Raw genomic sequence first — 20,229 nt, forward strand, 5'->3', positions numbered from 1 at the left:
ACAAACCAAAGGTTAAATAGTTATGTTAGCAGTACTAGAGTATTTTGTTAACTACTTTGCTATTTCTTACTATACTCATGATATGTACTTGGGAGGCAGAGAGAATCTTTGAACAGAGAAAAGGTAAGTAGAGTATGATTTTTGAATATTTAATCAACAGACAACATTATAATGCTTTATTAATAAATAAGAAATCTGAAGAACTTCCAGTATGGCAATATTTTTTACAGTAGACTGAAATATTCATCTTAACCAATTTTCTAGAGTATTAACTTAATCATCCTAGCACATATAATTAAAGAACAATTCTTACGGATGGATGCAACAACTGTTGGATCCACAAAATGTCTTAATTTTTGTGCACAACAAAAGTTTTAAGTAAAACTTCTGTACACCAAAAAATTTTGTTTTAGAATGAAAAATAACAGTTCCTTACTTCTGTACCTATTTGATTTAGGGACCCATTCAACCAAACTGTTAATGAAAAACCACTTATTTTCCCTTCATTATTATCAGTGTAGTTAGCTCATTTAACCTTAAATAAAAACTCTAATGTAAAAACTCATTCAGCTTTACAATTACACTAGACCGCTATAATGAAAATAAAAAAGATTCTGGTGTTAATGACTTGGTGCTTATAACTAACTGGTTACAAAAAAAGCACGGCATCCAATCACACTTAAACAATTCTGACAGTTTGAAACAACAATGATTTAAAGTAATTTAAAATAAGGTCATCGACTAAATATTCTTTGAATAGAAATTGAATTACTAGAATGAAATTAAATGGACACAAAATTTTATTATATTCATCACATCTATTTGATGTTTTATATTTCTCAATGTGACTATTGAAAAGAATGTATAATTAGTATCATAGAAACAATGAAAGTGAACAATTATAAAGGATTTGATGGATGAAATGACTACATAGTGAAAATAACATTGGGAAAATTTACCAGTCCTACTAACATTTATATGTTTACTTGAATTGCTGAGGTATTTTTGTTAATATTTAAATGGTAATTTAGAAATATTTTTATGTTGATAAATCAAAACAACTTTTAAAAAATAAAATAATAAGATTTTTGTCAATGAAAAAATAAAGATCAACAAAACCATAACATTAAGGTAAATAATAAATAATTTAAAATGTAAATAAACACTGATTACTGCAGTAATTTGTTTATTAAAAATCCACCAGTTACAAAAAAAAAAACAGTTTATTTCATTCTATATGAAATAAACTGTTTTATGCACTTGAAAAATGTTAAAAAAAAAAAATACGTTTTTCATGTCCAGATCGTTTCTTGACATGAAAATTCAACTGTATTCAGACAACTAACATAAAAAACCCAGTAAATTGCCACTATATGTTAACTAAATGTTAACATATATTAACATTTAGTTATAAAGTAAATCAAATGAAAAAGAAAGTAAGTGCAAAACTTTTCTTTCTTCTGATCTGTTATGGTTCTTTACTTGTTTAAACTATCAGGATGTGTAAGATTCCACCATAATTTCGCTTATTATTATGATGAAAAAATTAACATAAAATTATTAATTTCATATAAAATCACTTCTAAGGCCCAGTTCAATTTAGATTCTGATGAATCTGTCTTTTTACTTATTATATACATTCCTATTACCTATACAAATTTGTATATCACAAAATAACAACTAGGAATTCATTTTACACTTCATAATATAACAATATACATTTAATTTTCATACAAGTGATGTGAAGTAACTTAAACAATCATTTTCTAAAAATCTTTTAAAAAAGCTGTCTTTGTTATATAAATGTGACTTATAACTATTTATTGTAACTATAAACTATTTAACAATATCTCATGCTAACAAAAATAAAAATCTATGAACCAAACCAGACATTACACAAATACTCTACTTATAAACAATGTACAGAATATTGTGTTTATATATTATACACTCGTGCAAAAAACCGGAATTTTGGTTAATATTTAATAACTTCTAAAAATGTAATAAGAAAAAATCAAATCAACAAACAAATAAAAACCCCTCTAATCATTTTGGTTACATCAACACAATGATTAAAAAGCAAATAACACAACATTTGTAATTGAACTGCAAATAAAGAAAAATAAAATAAAAAAAATTTAATACAAATGTTAATTAAATAAACAAGAAGGTAAAATTAATTTAAACAAATAAAAACACTCAAATAAAACTATAGGGTTACACACAAATTATTTAAACAGTATCAAAGAATGTGTTAACATGTTTTATCCCTTCAAAGATAATCTTTTTACAAAGACATACAGGTTCAATAACTACATATACAAACATACCTCAAAGGTTGTAGTAATGTTATTCTACAATCACATGTAAGCATGTAACAAATTAAAAAGCACATTAAAATTTAATAAATTAATCAAAATACATTTAAATTATGAAAAAGAAAATAAATATTTAAGAAGCAAGTAATCTACTAATATAATTTAGGAAATGTTAACAACTCTTGTTTTTTTTTTTCATTATTTCCTTTTAATTAATATAATTAATGGAATTAAACATTACAATTAATAATAAAAATATTGTACTATATTATCTTCATTACTATTGTGATCTAATAGAATATAAATAAGGAAAAAATATAGCGTACAACATTTTATATATATATATATATAAATTACAATTACAGCAGTAAAATGATTAGTCGACAATTATAAACTGGTGTTGACAAAAACCAATCATAAAAATTAAATCAATAAGTAAGGAATTTAATAACTACATGATGTAATATTTTAATTGCAAATGAATTTATCAGGATATATGTGTATTAAGCAAATTCAATAAATAAAAAATAATATTGTAAAATATTCCAAAATTTCTGGTTGAAAATATATTTAAATATACAATCAAACACTTATTACAATTAACTGTATAATATAATCAATTCATTAATTATTTTATGAACTAAAGATATGTCATTCCCAATACAATGGTACGGGATGAAGAAAATATAGCTGCAACATTTAGAAGTTGTACACAAGGTTACGCTGTAACAATTACTATTGTTGAACAACTATAATTACTGCAGTAATACATTTACTAAATTATCCTCATCTAATCAGATTTCTATTACTTCGAGCAAAAGATGAAAATCATTAAAGTATCCTAAAAGCCTGAAACATTGCATCATTGTTCTGTAAATTAGCCATCAGTGATACTCATACCATAAAGGGTGGATGTCAGGTTAACAGTGGTAATTGAAAGAGATGGCAGCTCCACTTGCAACATTCACTAAGGAAATGGTTCTGCCATTCTAACATAGAATTAATGCTGTCCAGGAACTTCCTAGATTCATGTACACTTGCTGCAGTGATATACATGCAATATTATACTAAACTTTCACTTGCCAATAATTCTGATAAGTTTAAACCCTTTACAATTAAAAAAAAAGGTCTTAATTCTTTTCCTATCTAGTGTGTGTGGCGAATGAAACTACCATCTACACAATAATGCAGTGTCATCGTAATATGTTCTGGTACTGTGCTGCCATCTGCCTCCACTTTTCAAATCATGTGTCGTGGTGGTCACTGTTATTCAGTTACAGGACAATAATATAGTATTTCAAATTTTTAGTGAATGTTCTTTATCATTTGCTCTACTTTATATTATGCCATTTCGAACTGGATTTATACAAAACCTAATTATAAAGTTAAATGTTAGCAGGAAATGAGAATATAAATTAAGTAGTAAATATTATAGGCACTGGAAGCTTATCTGGGGAAAGCTAAGGATCCAGATAATCAGAGTGGAAGATGCTTAATGATGCACATCTGCACCATAAAACATAGAAATTTATTCGAGATCTCTTAGAGGCTCGAAACTGCTAAAACTTCATTACTTAAAACTGCAAGAGGTATGCTTAATACGTCTTACTGTGCTGAGTAATCCAGCAAAAGGGTTGGGTAATCAACTCCAGTAACACATCGGGTTGGTGAACAGATTTGTTTTAAGAGACAGGATGAATTAGGATTCTCCAGTTTACTGCCATGCTAACCGTTGCTAAACAACTGAATTTCTTAGGAAGTAGTTACTCATAATTTGAGATGTAATGAAAATATAGTAAAATTTTATCAGGCCTAGTTGTTATGACCCAACCCTGTATCTTGTTGTTAAGTAAACATGATTATGTTTGTACAGAAAATTCAAACATGTTGGGTCCTGATACAAAAAATTCATTGCGAGGTTAAATATTCCTCCATTCCAACTTCCAGAGGGGGAATTGTATTAGGCCATGAAGAAAATTCTTGATGGAAAAATCTACAGTCCACAGAAAGGGTAGATAACAGAAAATATAGGTGGAAGGAGTAATCTGCACAATTAAAGAAAAATGGATATAACAATTTTAGAATAATGTCAAAGGATAAAGACATGGAAGTAAATCGTAATGAAGGATAAATTCCACAAATGACAGTAGAGTGAAGAAAAAATATATAAATATTTATATTAAGTGTTATCATTCATGGCTCTGAAAATCTATTATCAAAAAAAAAGGGAAGAAAACTATTTAGGTTTTGGGAAATGGTTATGGAGAAAAGTGATATGTACAAATAGAATAAAGAATGAGGAACTGAGAAAGAAGAGGAACTAAATGATGATGAAGAAAAAATTCTTTGTTTGTTTCATACAAGGTAGAAATCTGCTGAAGAGAGAAATGGGAAAGAGGGTATAGGAATTAGATTTGCAATATTAAAACCTAGGAATAAATACAATTTGAACAATTAAGGGAAATTTCTTAACAAAGAAAAATGTATTATGTCCAGTTGGTTACAACCCCACATGATATTAATTTAATAAACATAACTTTTTGTGGGTCTCTTAATCATTAAAAAAGAAATAAAACTAGTAGTAATCTACAGTAAAACATATTCTACTAAAGTAAAATGATTATATTATTACTCTTTATCAGCCAATTAAAACCTCATTAGATAAATAAATGCATGCAGTAGTTACAGATTAACTGCTGTTTAATATGCATGAAAATATTCAAGTATACCCTTTTGCAATAAATTTGGTCAAGAAATTAAATAGAAACAAAAATTACAAAAATAATTTTTAATAAAAAACAGGTCAATCGATCAATCTCAAAACTATATTTTCAGTATATGCAATTACTCACAGACCAATAAAAAATTATTCATCATTTAACACTGTTATTAACAGCACTGCTTACAATAAGTATTTATTTTCATCCTTTCTCAACATATATAAAATTAAACAAAAATATCATTTTAATATCATAATAAATTCTTCAACCGGATGATGAGATGTAAGTAAAAGTTCATTTCAAGTAGTTGGTTTTTAAGCATGAAAATATACTTTAATTACTGAGTAAACACTTATACAATCAACCTTACACCCCTGTTAACTCTGACAAGAAAAAACAATTAATGAAAGATATAAGGCATGTGGTATATTTAATTCAACTTTTTTATTTATTTATTTTTTTTTTTAATGATTAATTCACATCATAAAATGTGAAAGCTTATGAGCATGGACATATGATATGTAGATGTATAGCCAAGCTACGACCAGGATTCAAACCTAAGAGGGTTTTATATGAAAAATGCTAAGGCTTTTATGTGACATAATGATCTATGCCATCCAAACATCTCACTGCTGTTAGTTAACTCAATGTAATAAATATTGTTTAATATAGATTAATAATGGATTTATTTTTTTATTATTTTAGCACATATAGAAACCTGTGAAAACTTCAAAATTGACATTATTAAGATGTGAGAATTAAAAATAGTTAACTGATTTTTTTGGGGGGGAGGGAAATAATTGCAATGATTATTTGCATTTGCTTATGCAATTGCAACACATTCTATAGAATTTTTTTTATAGGTGTGAATAAGTTGTAAAATAAAATTTATTTAATTATTTACATTACTAAAAGTAAATTCCAAAATTTTTAAATCTGAGATTATGCACTGAACGACTGGTTTAAACTGACAAAACACAAGTAATATTTGCTTGAAATTTTTATAAAAATAGACAGAGAAATCAACTTGAATCATTTTATAAGATTTACACAATGCATCTGCAATGTATGAGAATGAATTTATTTCAGTTATAATGAAACATGGCATTAAACACTGAAACTATATGATTAAGTATTATCATTAATTTAATGTAAAAACATTTGAATATAAAAAATATTTATTATTCATTAGATATTCCAATGATTATTAAACTGCTACTAATTTCTTTACCAAAAGAATTATAAAAAGCTTGTGAAGCAACTTGCATCACCTCCAAGTGTACAATTAGCTAATAAATTATGCAGCTCTATTACTTCTCCCTTCCTATCTAATTAGAGAACAGAAACATCTAGTCTAAAATTTAATTAGATTCTGTAGTAAATAATTCATCAGTCAAAAAAAAAAAATAAAAAAAATACCAACATCAAAATTAAAAACTAAAATCTTGTTAAAAAAAAGTTACAAACAAAATAATACATTTTTGTTTGTACGAAATGGTTATTAATATAGTAAAAATAAAAAATTAAAGTCATTTTTCAATAAAAAACATTTTATTTTAACATAATGAGTATATCTTTGAAAAATGTAGTTAAAACTGACATACGAGTAAGTATTAGAAAGAAACTGCATGACAATATTCAACATGGCTATTGCAAAATTAGATAATTTCTTTCTATTGTTCACAATAGTGGAAAATATTGTTCACCATGGCAATATTTTATAACAAGACAAATTAAAACTTAAGTAATTTTTGTATGCAATTTTTATGTACACTTTAATAAAGAAATAACTTTACAATAGAATGTTTAATTAACCATGAATAATTACTTTAACCATATTATATAATGTTCAAAAAGTGACGGAAACTTATGGAAGAATGTTTTCTTCTTTTGTTGCATATTTAAATGAGGAAAATTGAGGAAAAATGGGTTACACAATGCAGCAGAGAATTTCATTGTATCCCAATACATCAGATGTGCCAGTTATATTCAGACCCAAAATGCCACCACAGCAAAGTACGGTGCAGATGTACCAAACAAGTCCTGCATGAAGTGGCTATACAACAAGTTTGAAGAGATGGGGAATGTGGCAGATGCAGCTGAAAGTGGTCGACCAAAAGTGCTAACACCAGAAAAGTTGATTGACATGCAAGCTGCACATTCTATTACTCCCAAATAGTCTATGCGACTATCTAGCCAGTTTGGTCTCTCCGTTGGTAGTGCCCGCATGGTACTGCACAAGTGTTTAAAGATGCATCTGTACAGAATTCATGTTGTTCTCAAGTTGTTACCTGCCGACACTGGAAACGTCTAGCTTTGTCAGTGGTTCATGTCATCTGTAACGCCAGATGTGGAAGAACTCTATGATTGGTTTTGATTTGATGAGGCACTGCTCATCCTCGATGGATACATGAATGCACAGAATTCACGCATTTGGTATAGGTTAAATCCACTCAGCTGCATGAGTTTCCTCTGCATGGACAAAAAATGGGTGTTTGGTGTGCAATTTCACGTAGGCGAAGCTTCACGGCATTCTTTCATGGACAGTGAACAGTGAGCGCTACATACAGATGGTGCAACAATTTGTAAACACTACAACTGCAGACCGGCTAGAGTACATGTGGTATTAGTAGAACAATACTACAGCTCACAGTAAACAGCACTATGACTTTCTTGGATAAGTGTTTTCATGGACAAGTGATTTCGAGGGGATTGTGACCCTACCGATATCCTGATTTATCCCCTCCTGACTTTTTTTTTGTGGGGATATCTTAAGGATGCTGCTTACAAAACCCATCCTCTCACAACTCCCGAACTGCAGAGTGAAATTGAATGATGTGTCTTTATTATTAGAATTCCTCTAATAATAAACATTACATGTGTTTTAGAGCATGCAACATCATACTCAATTATGTGAATCACATAATGGAGTCCACTTTTAACAACTACTGTAATTTACTCATTTTCTCATAAGGTTACATCACTTTTTGAACACTCTGTACATAATATTTAAAAATTTCTATATTTAATTTAGAAATTGAAATAAATAATCTGGTGAATATCAATTTTCACTTAATTCAACCCTAACAATATTCATACCTATAGATAATCTTATTGCACAATAAATGTGCATCAACAATTTTAAAATATGTACAATAATAAAAAAACATGCGTCAATAATCTGAAAAAAAAAAAAATACTAAGACAGAAATGTGTACTTAAAGAAAAATACTCTACAATAAAATAACCATTATAATAAGCACTAAATAAAAAGTACTCAATAACAATAAAAGTGCATAATTAAAATAAGTGCAAAATTAAGTATACTTACAATAATAAGAGCCGGACTGGGTACGGAAGTCTTTTTTTAACGCAAACAACCACAGTATGTATGTATGTATGTACGTGCGACAAGATACACCATTTGACAGATTACGAACATCACCATTTTATATATTAACATGCATCATCACCAATGATTTTTGTGGTCGTGAATAACGATCAAATGCATATTAATCATCAACCATCACAATTGAGCGCGTGCGTATAATTCATTATCATAAGATCAGAGCACAGTAGATCAGATAGAAGATACGAAGTGAAGAGAAAGGAAGAAGTACAATAACAACAGGCAATGAAACACAAGACAAACAAAAAAGAATGAGTATAAATGTTTATTAACAGGATAAAACTTTAATATTATTACATAAAATAAGGATGGGGAGAAATTGCATTTGATTTATACATTTACTGTTGTACACAAAATCAGAATAAGTATTTAAAAAAAAAGGCTATATATCAAGTGTCTCATTTATCTAATTAGAAAATAATACATAATTAGTTCAATATGATAAAATAGAATTGGTCCTAAAATTATATCCAAAATTTGTATAATATACCACTGCTTTTGAATTCAAACATACAATTAAGCTGTTAAAAAATAGTTCGACATAATTGTCCTGAGATAATCTAAAAATTCTTGTTTTTGAAATAGTTAATGAAAATCTGTATATCAATTATAAATTAAAGAGAACAGATAAAAAAATCTGTTCTTGGAGGGGAAAAGGTACTTACTGTTTCAGTATGTATTTATCTTTTGTTTTCTTTATTCTAACTCCAGAAAAATTAATTTTCATAAAAATTATTTCTAACAGTAAACCTCAGTCATCCAAGTGAAGTGTCTAATGCCGAACTATAATAGTCAATTTGATGAAAGCAAACTGGTAACAATTAACTCATATTCTCTACAGAAAAAAACTTATTTGAAATTCATCTAGCGGGGATATAAAAAAAGTCTTGGATTTAATTTATTCAAAAAATAAAAAATGAGCATGGATTTCCAGGAGCAATTGGCTTCTGAAAATGAAAAATGACGGTATATAATACATATACACATCTCAAACAACAAATTAACCAACAAATACAGTAATAAAAAACCTAAAAAACTAATACCAAAAGAGTCAACTTTCATGGGATCCCACATAATAAGTTGGGTATGTAATTCTGCATTACATCAAAAAACAAAAACTAAAAAGAAAAATAAATTTAAAAAACATAAACCTTAAGAACCACTAAACTTGAACAACACAACTTCACTGCAAACTCTGAAGTTTGAAGAAGCAGTGAAGTCTGCTTCTTTGGGAGCGAAGTTGTATTGTTCAAGTTTTGTGTTTGTAAGGGTTGTTTTCTAAATTTTTAAGTTTTTATTCCTTTTTTGTTTTTTGATGTAATTGTAGAATTATGTACAAACTGATGATGCAGGATCCCATGAAAGTTGACTCTTTTGGTATTAGTTTTTTAGGTTTTCTGTTATCTGTATTTGGTGGTTAATTTGTTGTTATTTGAGATTAATTGGCACAGTGATCAGTATGTTGATGAATTATTTGAATCTTCAGAAAGTTAATATATATATATATATATATATATATATATATTATTTATACTAAAAATCTAATAAAAAATAAATATAATGAAATCATATAATTAAAACTGAAGTATCTAAATAAAAAAAACCTATGTAAATCAAGCTGAAAGTGGCCAGAAGTGGAAGGCCAACAAATTTCCATTAGAAGGTAGAAGAAGATACAACATAGCAAGATATTTATTTTCCAATCATGTTTGGCATCAACAACAAACAAAGTGGAAATTTTAAACAAAAGAGTTATATAAATTATGATAAAAAGAATAAAAATAAAATAAATCCAAACTTTTGATCCTGAAAGTGGTATACTCAATCAAAGAGGATGCACTGAGAATAAGGACAGGCTAACACCACTTGTAGTAATGCCAGGTCAGAATAAAATTAACAAATGATTAAAACATTCTTTGCTTTATTGACAAAGCAATAAAATAAAATAAAAATTGTATACAAATGCAATAATATGAAAAAAAAATCAAATTGTAAAAAAAAACCCCTGTATAGAAAAATAGGGCATTGCAGCCCTAATATAGGGCTACAATGCCCTATTTTTTGCTCTATAATCAATAACCTTATCAGTATCATAAGCTGAACCAGTCATAGAAATGTTTCTTCCTACCAAAGATGAGAAAAAAGGAAAAATGGTAAGATTTCTTTTTCTGATCCTGTGTACAAAAAAAAAAAAAAATTCAAATGAAAATAAATAGAATTATACAATAGTATAATGCACTCTCATAAAAAAAAACCAACCAAACTATACATGCAAATCAAAAATAAAAAAATAACAATATAAATAATACGTTATTTATACTAAAAATTTAATAAAAAATAAATAAAAAGAAATCATATAATTAAAATAAATAAAATTGAACAACCTAAAGTTTCTAAAAAGAATAAATACCACACCACCTGAAACCACACACTTGAAAATTAATACTTATTGAGTACATAAATAATATTTTAGACATGATAATAAAAATCCATTTTATTTTTTTAAAATCACGACAGCAAAATTTAATCTCCCGATTCAAAAATAAATGACTCTTTAAACATTACAGTATAACTATAATAAATAATAACATTATGGCATATTCATAAAATTTCATGTTTCATTTTAAGACCGACTGCCATCAAAAAAGTAAATAACACAACAATAAATTTCATCTATTCAAATCATCACTTTAATTTTAAGCAAATTTCAAATGATAATGCTGGTACTATATAGGGAGGAACTGCAGAGTCATATATACCCCAAAAATATCAGGATTAGGTGTAACATTGAGATGAGAAAAAAAATCCGCACTTGTATGACTAATTCTGTCTATTACTGTATCTACTCTTGGTATATACAAGTGAACCTGACTAAAAAAAAAAAAAACTAAATTGAAAGAAAATCTTTCATGCCATAATTTTATAGAGCCAACAAAAAAGATTCTGCATAAAAAAACAACTTATGTTCAAAATAAGATATTAAACATATTTTTGAATTAATGTTTGGTCGCTACAATACAGCAAATTAATTTTATTACAAAAGTCTTTGTAGATAAAATAACATTGCTTATAAATACAAATGTAATTGCAACTGTTTCATTATACACTAACATTGAAAAGTTTCAATAAAATATTGCTACATTACAATACTTTTTAATAATAAATTGTAATCATCAACCATTAACAGAGTAAAAATTCTACAAACAACAGACTGTTCAATGAAATATCTGAGTGTGAAATTCATTTCACACACCTGACCAAAGTATATGTTAATATTGTCACAATAATTATTAATTCTGAATTTTTATTTAAATATTATATATATATATATATATATATATATATATACATTTTATATATAAACTGAACTGTGTAATAATAAAATTTACAGTGCCAAGTCACCATGCAAATTCAGTAAAATTACCAATTAACCTTATTTCAATTACATTATTTATTTTATTGTAGTAGCTGTTGTTATAAATAATTAACAGAATACAATTTACAGTTTGTCACTGAACTGATCCTAATTTTTTGGTCCAGCCACAAAAATAACAGTATGATACATTAAATTCTATTAGACTGATGGTTTATCACCTACCCAATTGTTTATGATGGACACGTGAAAACCTGAAATGCTATATACAAGATGCATGATTAAATTCAAGTGAAAGTATAATTAATTACTTTTGTATGCACGTGCATCTCATCTCATTGGCTATATGTATACTTTTTTCCTAATTGTTTTTTTTTTGCATCTGTTCAATTAGTGAACTGTAAGCAACCTTCCCCCACAGCCCAATGAAATAAGGAAGATATGTATGACATGTAAAAAGGTGACGTCTTCTATTTCTCAGGCTGAACATTCCTGAGATGTGTGGTTATAACTGAAGCCTGACCATCAAAGTATACCTGTATCCACTGCACATTCAAGTCTGTGAAACAGCAACTGGGATTTTAACCTTAGAACTTTCGACTTCGAACATCAGCTGTTAAACAACTGATTTGTGGCGAAGTAACTGCTAGACCAACCTGATGGACATTGACTATATTATTAGCTTTTTGAGCAGGGCTACTCTAACGAGGATGTTTTACTTCTGTATTTGCACACAGAACAAACAAACCATAATAATTTTTCTGTGCTCGAGAGTTTCTGAACAGAATCTCTTTTACCTAAATTCACTTCTCTGGGCACTGAGCTATTTGTACACAATTTTACAAAAAAAAAGTTTGTTAATTATCATGAAGGCACATTAGTTATACATCAACTCTTTAGCAGGACCCAGTTACACAGTTAATAGTTTAAATGCCCAATTCTGCACATAATATACAATTCTGAGGATTGATGATTGATTTTTGGGATTTTTTTCTTTAACATAACTTAATCTCTTTCCTTTATTATTTGGAGTAAAAAAATTTCTTACAATACATATTTAAGCTGTCAGTAAAAAATTAATCATCAGTAATGAGCTGCTTTCATCATGAATTAAGTATCTCTGAAATATTCTCAGCAGATTTTTTGCATGAGGGGAGATATGCAGAACACTCTCACAAGTTTCTGGTGATCCTGTTTTATATCATTCTTAATACCCCTGACTGCCCCTTTTTCTATACCATCCCTTTTAATTATTTTTCTTCACAAATGTCAAGTTTTGGCTTAACGTTTGTTAAGTGTGAATACTTCACTTATATTGTGTTACGGGCAAATCTCAACACAAAATGATAGTTTGTTGTTAGCGTAGTGATATTTTTCAGTTTCAGACTGATCAATCCAGAGATTATGTATAAATTTTTTTTTTGTGTCCTCTTAACATCACAAAACAATAGATCAGCGAAGATATTAATCGCTCACCAAATCAGATCAGGTGGAGTTTCTGAGACATACTGCTATGATGATGATTCATTACTAATTTACATACATTAAAAATGAAATGAGTCGATTAGTAGAACAAGAATAATCAATTCAATAACAACAACTGATATTTTAATTTTCATAAAATATTAATTTATAAGCAACATGATTTGTTAAACTGTTAATGTTTTATGCATAGCATAACTGCTTGTACTGAAAATAATCAAAATTAACAATTTTAAGTGAATTAAATAAAATATAATGCAAATTTCAAACATTTATATGCAATGAAAAAATAAAAATAAAGAAATGAGACATCAGAATAGTAAAAAATAGTTAGATAAAGATAAATAAAATACTGTGCGAGTGAGAGTGAAAGAGAGAGATAAACAGGAAAGGATAAACAGGAAAAATATTTTCATTTATTACTTATAAGTTATGTATATATATATATAAAAATAAATTTTAGTTATAAATGATTTCTATATGAAAATCGTAATTTCTTCTACACAAGCAACACTTTTTTATACCAAAAGTTTTGCAAACTTTTTTTAAAAACACCGCCTGGCTTAAGCTGAATGTTTCATGATATGCACAATTAAATTATTTTATACTTTCAATTCTTAATTTTTAACAGGAAAATTTTGATCTTTTTTTAATGCACCTGAGAATTATTACTAATTTATTAGAAAAAAAAATTAATACACTTAAAAATACTACTTAAAAGTGGTTTATATGGTCAGCTGCCAATTTATGGTAAAAATAATTATTGACTTCATACTGATAATACTGGATTCTAAGAGTGACGGGCGATATGTACATAATTAAGTGAAAAATTCAAAAAATCAATTAAAAAAATTACTTTTCTCTTTTTATTGAGAATCTTTTATTTAAAAAACTTTTACGGTTATTTTAATTATTTATTTTTAAAATCCTTCGAAATAAAATATCTAAATCAGTCTACAACACAGTAGAAACAAGAACTTGGGATTCTCTAAAGGAATAATCCTACATCATTATTTTTAATCAATCAATTTCAACTAAGTTCCATTTTTTGCGATCCCAATGTTATATGATATTGTGGGTTTTCTACTTGTGAATAAGTCATTTTTACCTTAAAAAGCCAAAAGTTAGAAAACAATTTCTACTGAACTTTTTACAAAATTTTTATTAAAATTTTACTGTAAAATGAAGGATAGATTTTAGTGAAAACTAAAGATTAAAATTACCATATAAAAGCAAGCACCTTATAATTTTCTATAAAGTTTGTCAAGAGTTCAATAATGAATTTTGAGATCCACTTAACAAACAATCCAATTATGAAGTAATTACTTTTCTTATTAAGGTAAAAGGGTAAATTAGAAAAATATCTTACACGGCTTCTAACACAAGTGAAGGTTTTGCAGTGCAGAATCGTGAAAAGTTGGTTATAATAATCTTTGTTTAATTACATTAATAATATAATTAATGTAATATATCAGTATGTAATATATCAATATATCAGACGATATATTGCAGCTGATGGATGAACGTAGAAAATATAAGAATGCTAATGATGAAGAAAGTAAAAGGAACTATCGGCAATTAAGAAATGCTATAAATAGGAAATGCAAACTGGCGAAAGAAGAGTGGATTAAAGAAAAGTGTTCAGAAGTGGAAAGAGAAATGAACATTGGTAAAATTGACGGAGCATACAGGAAAGTTAAGGAAAATTTTGGGGTACATAAATTAAAATCTAATAATGTGTTAAACAAAGATGGTACACCAATATATAATACGAAAGGTAAAGTCGATAGATGGGTGGAATATATTGAAGAGTTATACGGAGGAAATGAATTAGAAAATGGTGTTATAGAGGAAGAAGAGGAAGTTGAGGAGGATGAAATGGGAGAAACAATACTGAGATCTGAATTTAAGAGAGCATTAAAAGATTTAAATGGCAGAAAGGCTCCTGGAATAGACGGAATACCTGTAGAATTACTGCGCAGTGCAGGTGAGGAAGCGATTGATAGATTATACAAACTGGTGTGTAATATTTATGAAAATGGGGAATTTCCATCAGACTTCAAAAAAAGTGTTATAGTTATGATACCAAAGAAAGCAGGGGCAGATAAATGTGAAGAATACAGAACAATTAGTTTAACTAGTCATGCATCAAAAATCTTAACTAGAATTTTATACAGAAGAATTGAGAGGAGAGTGGAAGAAGTGTTAGGAGAAGACCAATTTGGTTTCAGGAAAAGTATAGAGACAAGGGAAGCAATTTTAGGCCTCAGATTAATAGTAGAAGGAAGATTAAAGAAAAACAAACCAACATACTTGGCGTTTATAGACCTAGAAAAGGCTTTCGATAACGTAGATTGGAATAAAATGTTCAGCATTTTAAAAAAATTAGGGTTCAAATACAGAGATAGAAGAACAATTGCTAACATGTACAGGAACCAAACAGCAACAATAACAATCGAAGAACATAAGAAAGAAGCCCTAATAAGAAAGGGAGTCCGACAAGGATGTTCCCTATCTCCGTTACTTTTTAATCTTTACATGGAACTAGCAGTTAATGATGTTAAAGAACAATTTAGATTCGGAGTAACAGTACAAGGTGAAAAGATAAAGATGCTACGATTTGCTGATGATATAGTAATTCTAGCCGAGAGTAAAAAGGATTTAGAAGAAACAATGAACGGCATAGATGAAGTCCTACGCAAGAACTATCGCATGAAAATAAACAAGAACAAAACAAAAGTAATGAAATGTAGTAGAAATAACAAAGATGGACCACTGAATGTGAAAATAGGAGGAGAAAAGATTATGGAGGTAGAAGAATTTTGTTATTTGGGAAGTAAAATTACTAAAGATGGACGAAGCAGGAGCGATATAAAATGCCGAATAGCACAAGCTAAACGAGCCTTCAGTAAGAAATATAATTTGTTTACATCAAAAATTAATTTAAATGTCAGGAAAAGATTTTTGAAAGTGTATGTTTGGAGTGTCGCTTTATATGGAAGTGAAACTTGGACAATCGGAGTATCTGAGAAGAAAAGATTAGAAGCTTTTGAAATGTGGTGCTATAGGAGAATGTTAAAAATCAGATGGGTGGATAAAGTGACAAATGAAGAGGTATTGCGGCAAATAGATGAAGAAAGAAGCATTTGGAGGAATATAGTTGGAAGAAGAGACAGACTTGTGGGCCACATACTAAGGCATCCTGGAATAGTCGCTTTAATATTGGAAGGACGGGTAGAAGGGAAAAATTGTGTAGGCAGGCCACGTTTGGAGTATGTAAAACAAATTGTTGGGGATGTAGGATGTAGAGGGTATACTGAAATGAAACGACTAGCACTAGATAGGGAATCTTGGAGAGCTGCATCAAACCAGTCAAATGACTGAAGACAAAAAAAAAAAAAAAAAATTAATAATAAAAAAATTTTGTTCGCTAAACATTTACATATAACTTCAAAGTATTTTCTCTAATTACAATATTAGAAACAAAGGAATTTTTCAACAAAATGAACGTATTAGCTCCAATAAAATTAACTAAAATGACTTACTTGCTAAATATCTAAACTACTAATTTTGATAACCCATAATGTAATGAAACACAGATTATTATTAAATAAAAATATGTACATGTAATAGTAGACAATTTTCAAAGTAGATTAACAATTAATGGCAAAAATATTCCACATATGGATTCTAAATGAAAACTGCACTCCTTTTTCATAGGAATTTTGGAAATGATGAACCAATTTATCAAACATCGCTATAACTGTGAGCATTATTCTTATTCAATGCTCTTTTGCTTTTTAAGATCATATTCCCAAATATGTTACCAAGTACTATTAATTGTATGAAGTTGTAATTTTAGTCTCGTACAATATCAAATACCATTACAGAGTCAATCAAATCAGTCAATTATAGTTTTAGATTATAGAATAAGTTAAAACAGTAATATTATTTTTTATACCTGCTTCTAAGTTCATAACCTGATCTACACAATAAGGAGAAAATTATTGGCAACAGAAAAAATTCTTCATTATTTGATCTACTTAAAAGATATTAACAAAAAAATTCTAATCCAAGTGCTACAAAGTCAATAATTATATGCAAACAGGGATGAAATTAAAATGGTTATTTCTATCTCTTATTTACACTTCTAATTTTGATAAAATTATATTATTGCTTTAATGAGGCCAATTTTTATAGAAAAATTCATTTTAGTTGTTTTTTTACTATTATCCAAAAGTTTTCAATTGGGTTAAGTCTGGGGAGTTGCCTGACCAGGGAAATTGTTTAGAATGGGAAAAAATCCCAAAACATTTATTCTAGGGATATTTAACTGGTTGTTGATTATGAGTCAGTGATGTTCTTTCATCTAACATATTTTCCCTTAAAGATAAAAATGTTATCATCTGAAAACATAACATTTTTCCAGTCTTTTTTGGTCCAGTTAGCATGTGCTTTGAGCCACAAGAACCTTCTTTTGCACATTTCTGTTTTATTAAACAGTAAAAGTTTTATTAAACGGTATTAAAAGTGCCTTTTAGCTGGCCAAAAAGCTTTCCGTCCAGCTGAAAGAAGTCAGTATCTTACAAGTTGTCACACGTTAATCTGTTCCAATGGCTGCTAATTCTCGATTTAAGTCCGCAGCAGATAATTTGGGATCAAAATTACTTTTTCTCACTAATAACCAACCCTATGTCGGAGTAATTTTTCTTTTACAGCCACATTTGCCTTTCCTTTGAGGCGATAAGGAACAGGTTTCTTTTAAAACATCATTCACTGTCCCTAGTCCAATAAAACTTAGAAGCTATCTGTCATTGTGTTATACCAGTACGCTCAGAAAGAAACACAATTTTCAAATGCTTTCTTGGAGTTATGTCCATTATTATATATATTCAATACTCAGAGAATAAAAAATATGATTCTGTAACTTTACAAAACACTATTTATAACATGAAAATTGCTAAATAACCAAAGTACAATAACCTCACATTACACAGATACAAAGAATGGTGTGGTCAAGAAGGGTAGCCACAACATAGAAATAAACAAAAAAATTCCCCGTGTTCAGATTAATTTTCACACTACTGTACTACATTAACAAATAGTTTTCTGTGATAAGATCTTTTCTCAACTAACAGTTATTTCTACATTACTAATTAAATAAAATTATTATATGATTAATACAATAAAATTATTTTCTCTTTAAATTTAAAGTTTTTAAAATTATGATCTGGGATTTTGGTAAATTAAAAAAAAAAAAAAAAGAGGAATAAATTACATAATAAAATCAAGTCTATTTGATTAAATACTTATTTTCTGTACTTCTGATATTGCAACTAAAGTTTCATATACAGAGAACAGTAAAGTTTTCAGTGCAATAAGCTCTTGGCATTAGCAACTACAAAAGAGTAGAAAACACCATTTCAATGGTGGACTGTTATCCCTTTGCACACTCCTTAGTTAATGACATTTCATCTAGATGCGCGCACACAATCTCCTCATGTTAAGAGAAAGATTTTGAACAAGTACATTGGAATATAACAAATTCCACTCCCATCAACTACCAAAAAAAGTAGAATAAAAAAAAAATTTAACCAATTTAATTTATTATATTCATTAATTTTACCACAACAAATTATTAAATTTGTTTAAACATACTTAAAAGTATGATAATAACCAAATGTATGCGTGTACAAATATATATATATATATATATATATATATATATATATCTACACACACACACAAAAACAACTAACATGAATATGTCCTCCACATTGATGTCATTAACATAAAGCCAATTTCATAGCAGACTATATGATTTTAAAAATTATATCTACCATATATGGAATCTAAATGTATACTAACATATAAATGCAATCAACAAATATAGCCTTGTTCTAAAAAAAACAACATCGATTAGCATATCTGTACCAGTAAACACACTTTAGTATATACAATACCATATGTACAGATGGAATGACGATAGGGGTAAGCCATATGGTTATTCAAAATACCATAAAAAAAAATGTTAGCTCAGCAAATAAAAATAAAAACTCATTTTATCATTACTGTTCACTAATATAAGTATAAAAAAAAGTTATTACATTAACCTAAAATAATATTTAAATAGAATTTTAACAAATGTGTATTATTTTCTTAATGTTTCCAGGATATTTAATCTAACTTTGTCAAATCAGGGACCAAAGGCAGCTGTGTCAAATACAATCTACTACTAAGTGTACAAAAGTTTGACCTACTCAAATACAATCAACTACTAAGTGTACAAAAGTTGTTTGTTACACCACTTTATCACCATGCCAGAATTTCTTAATTAAAATCTATAATAAAAATGTGTGTCGTAGAAAATATCGAGCTGTTTTCAATAAACAATAAAAATGTCTCCAGTAAATCAATAAAATAGACAAAGACTTTCCTCAAGAGTTAACTATTAAGTATTAATAGCACAAAACTCTGTATTTAGTTAACATCATCACAGATTTGCAGGACTCCAATTACAGTAGATAGAGTTACTAGATTCTAGTCCATAAATTATCAAGAGCATTTGGGGTCTTAATTAAAGATAAATCACAGGAATGTTCACCAAGTAACAACTTTCAAACTGCATAATTTGTTGGCTGAACAACAAAAATGTTATGTTTGCTCATTACCAAAAAAAAATTATGATTTTCAGTTTTGTTAAAGAGAATACTGCTATTTTTAACTAGCTACATGATCAAGTTTACAAGTCTAACCTACATAATTTTAAGTTACAAGGAAGAATATAACTTTTAATAATGATAGGTACAGCAGGGAAGACTAAAGGAGAACAGGAGCTGCACCTGAATAGGCCTCACCCTCCAGGTTATAAAATAGGGATGTATCTTGAAAGATTATGTTTTACATATACAATGAAAAAAAAATTGA

General features: G+C 28.1%; 1 protein-coding gene across 3 annotated transcripts in view; it reads right to left on the bottom strand.

Moving 5' to 3' along the window:
• The window catches only part of zip (myosin heavy chain 10), a 253,994-nt gene that overhangs the window by 84,908 nt on the left and 148,857 nt on the right, over positions 1-20,229 (bottom strand). Inside the window, exons 4-5 of one of the 3 annotated variants that reach the window (XM_075374569.1) lie at positions 8,370-8,399; positions 2,331-2,354 (exon numbers count right to left, since the gene is read on the bottom strand). The exons of 1 other annotated variant lie outside the window; for it this stretch is intronic. In XM_075374569.1, the coding sequence (XP_075230684.1) occupies positions 2,331-2,354; positions 8,370-8,399 (54 nt within the window). The remainder of the gene's footprint in view (positions 1-2,330; positions 2,355-8,369; positions 8,400-20,229) is intronic. One more of the 3 variants, XM_075374570.1, reaches the window with a different exon arrangement.

This window comes from Lycorma delicatula, chromosome 9, assembly GCF_047948215.1.
Source record: "Lycorma delicatula isolate Av1 chromosome 9, ASM4794821v1, whole genome shotgun sequence".
NCBI lineage: Eukaryota > Metazoa > Arthropoda > Insecta > Hemiptera > Fulgoridae > Lycorma > Lycorma delicatula.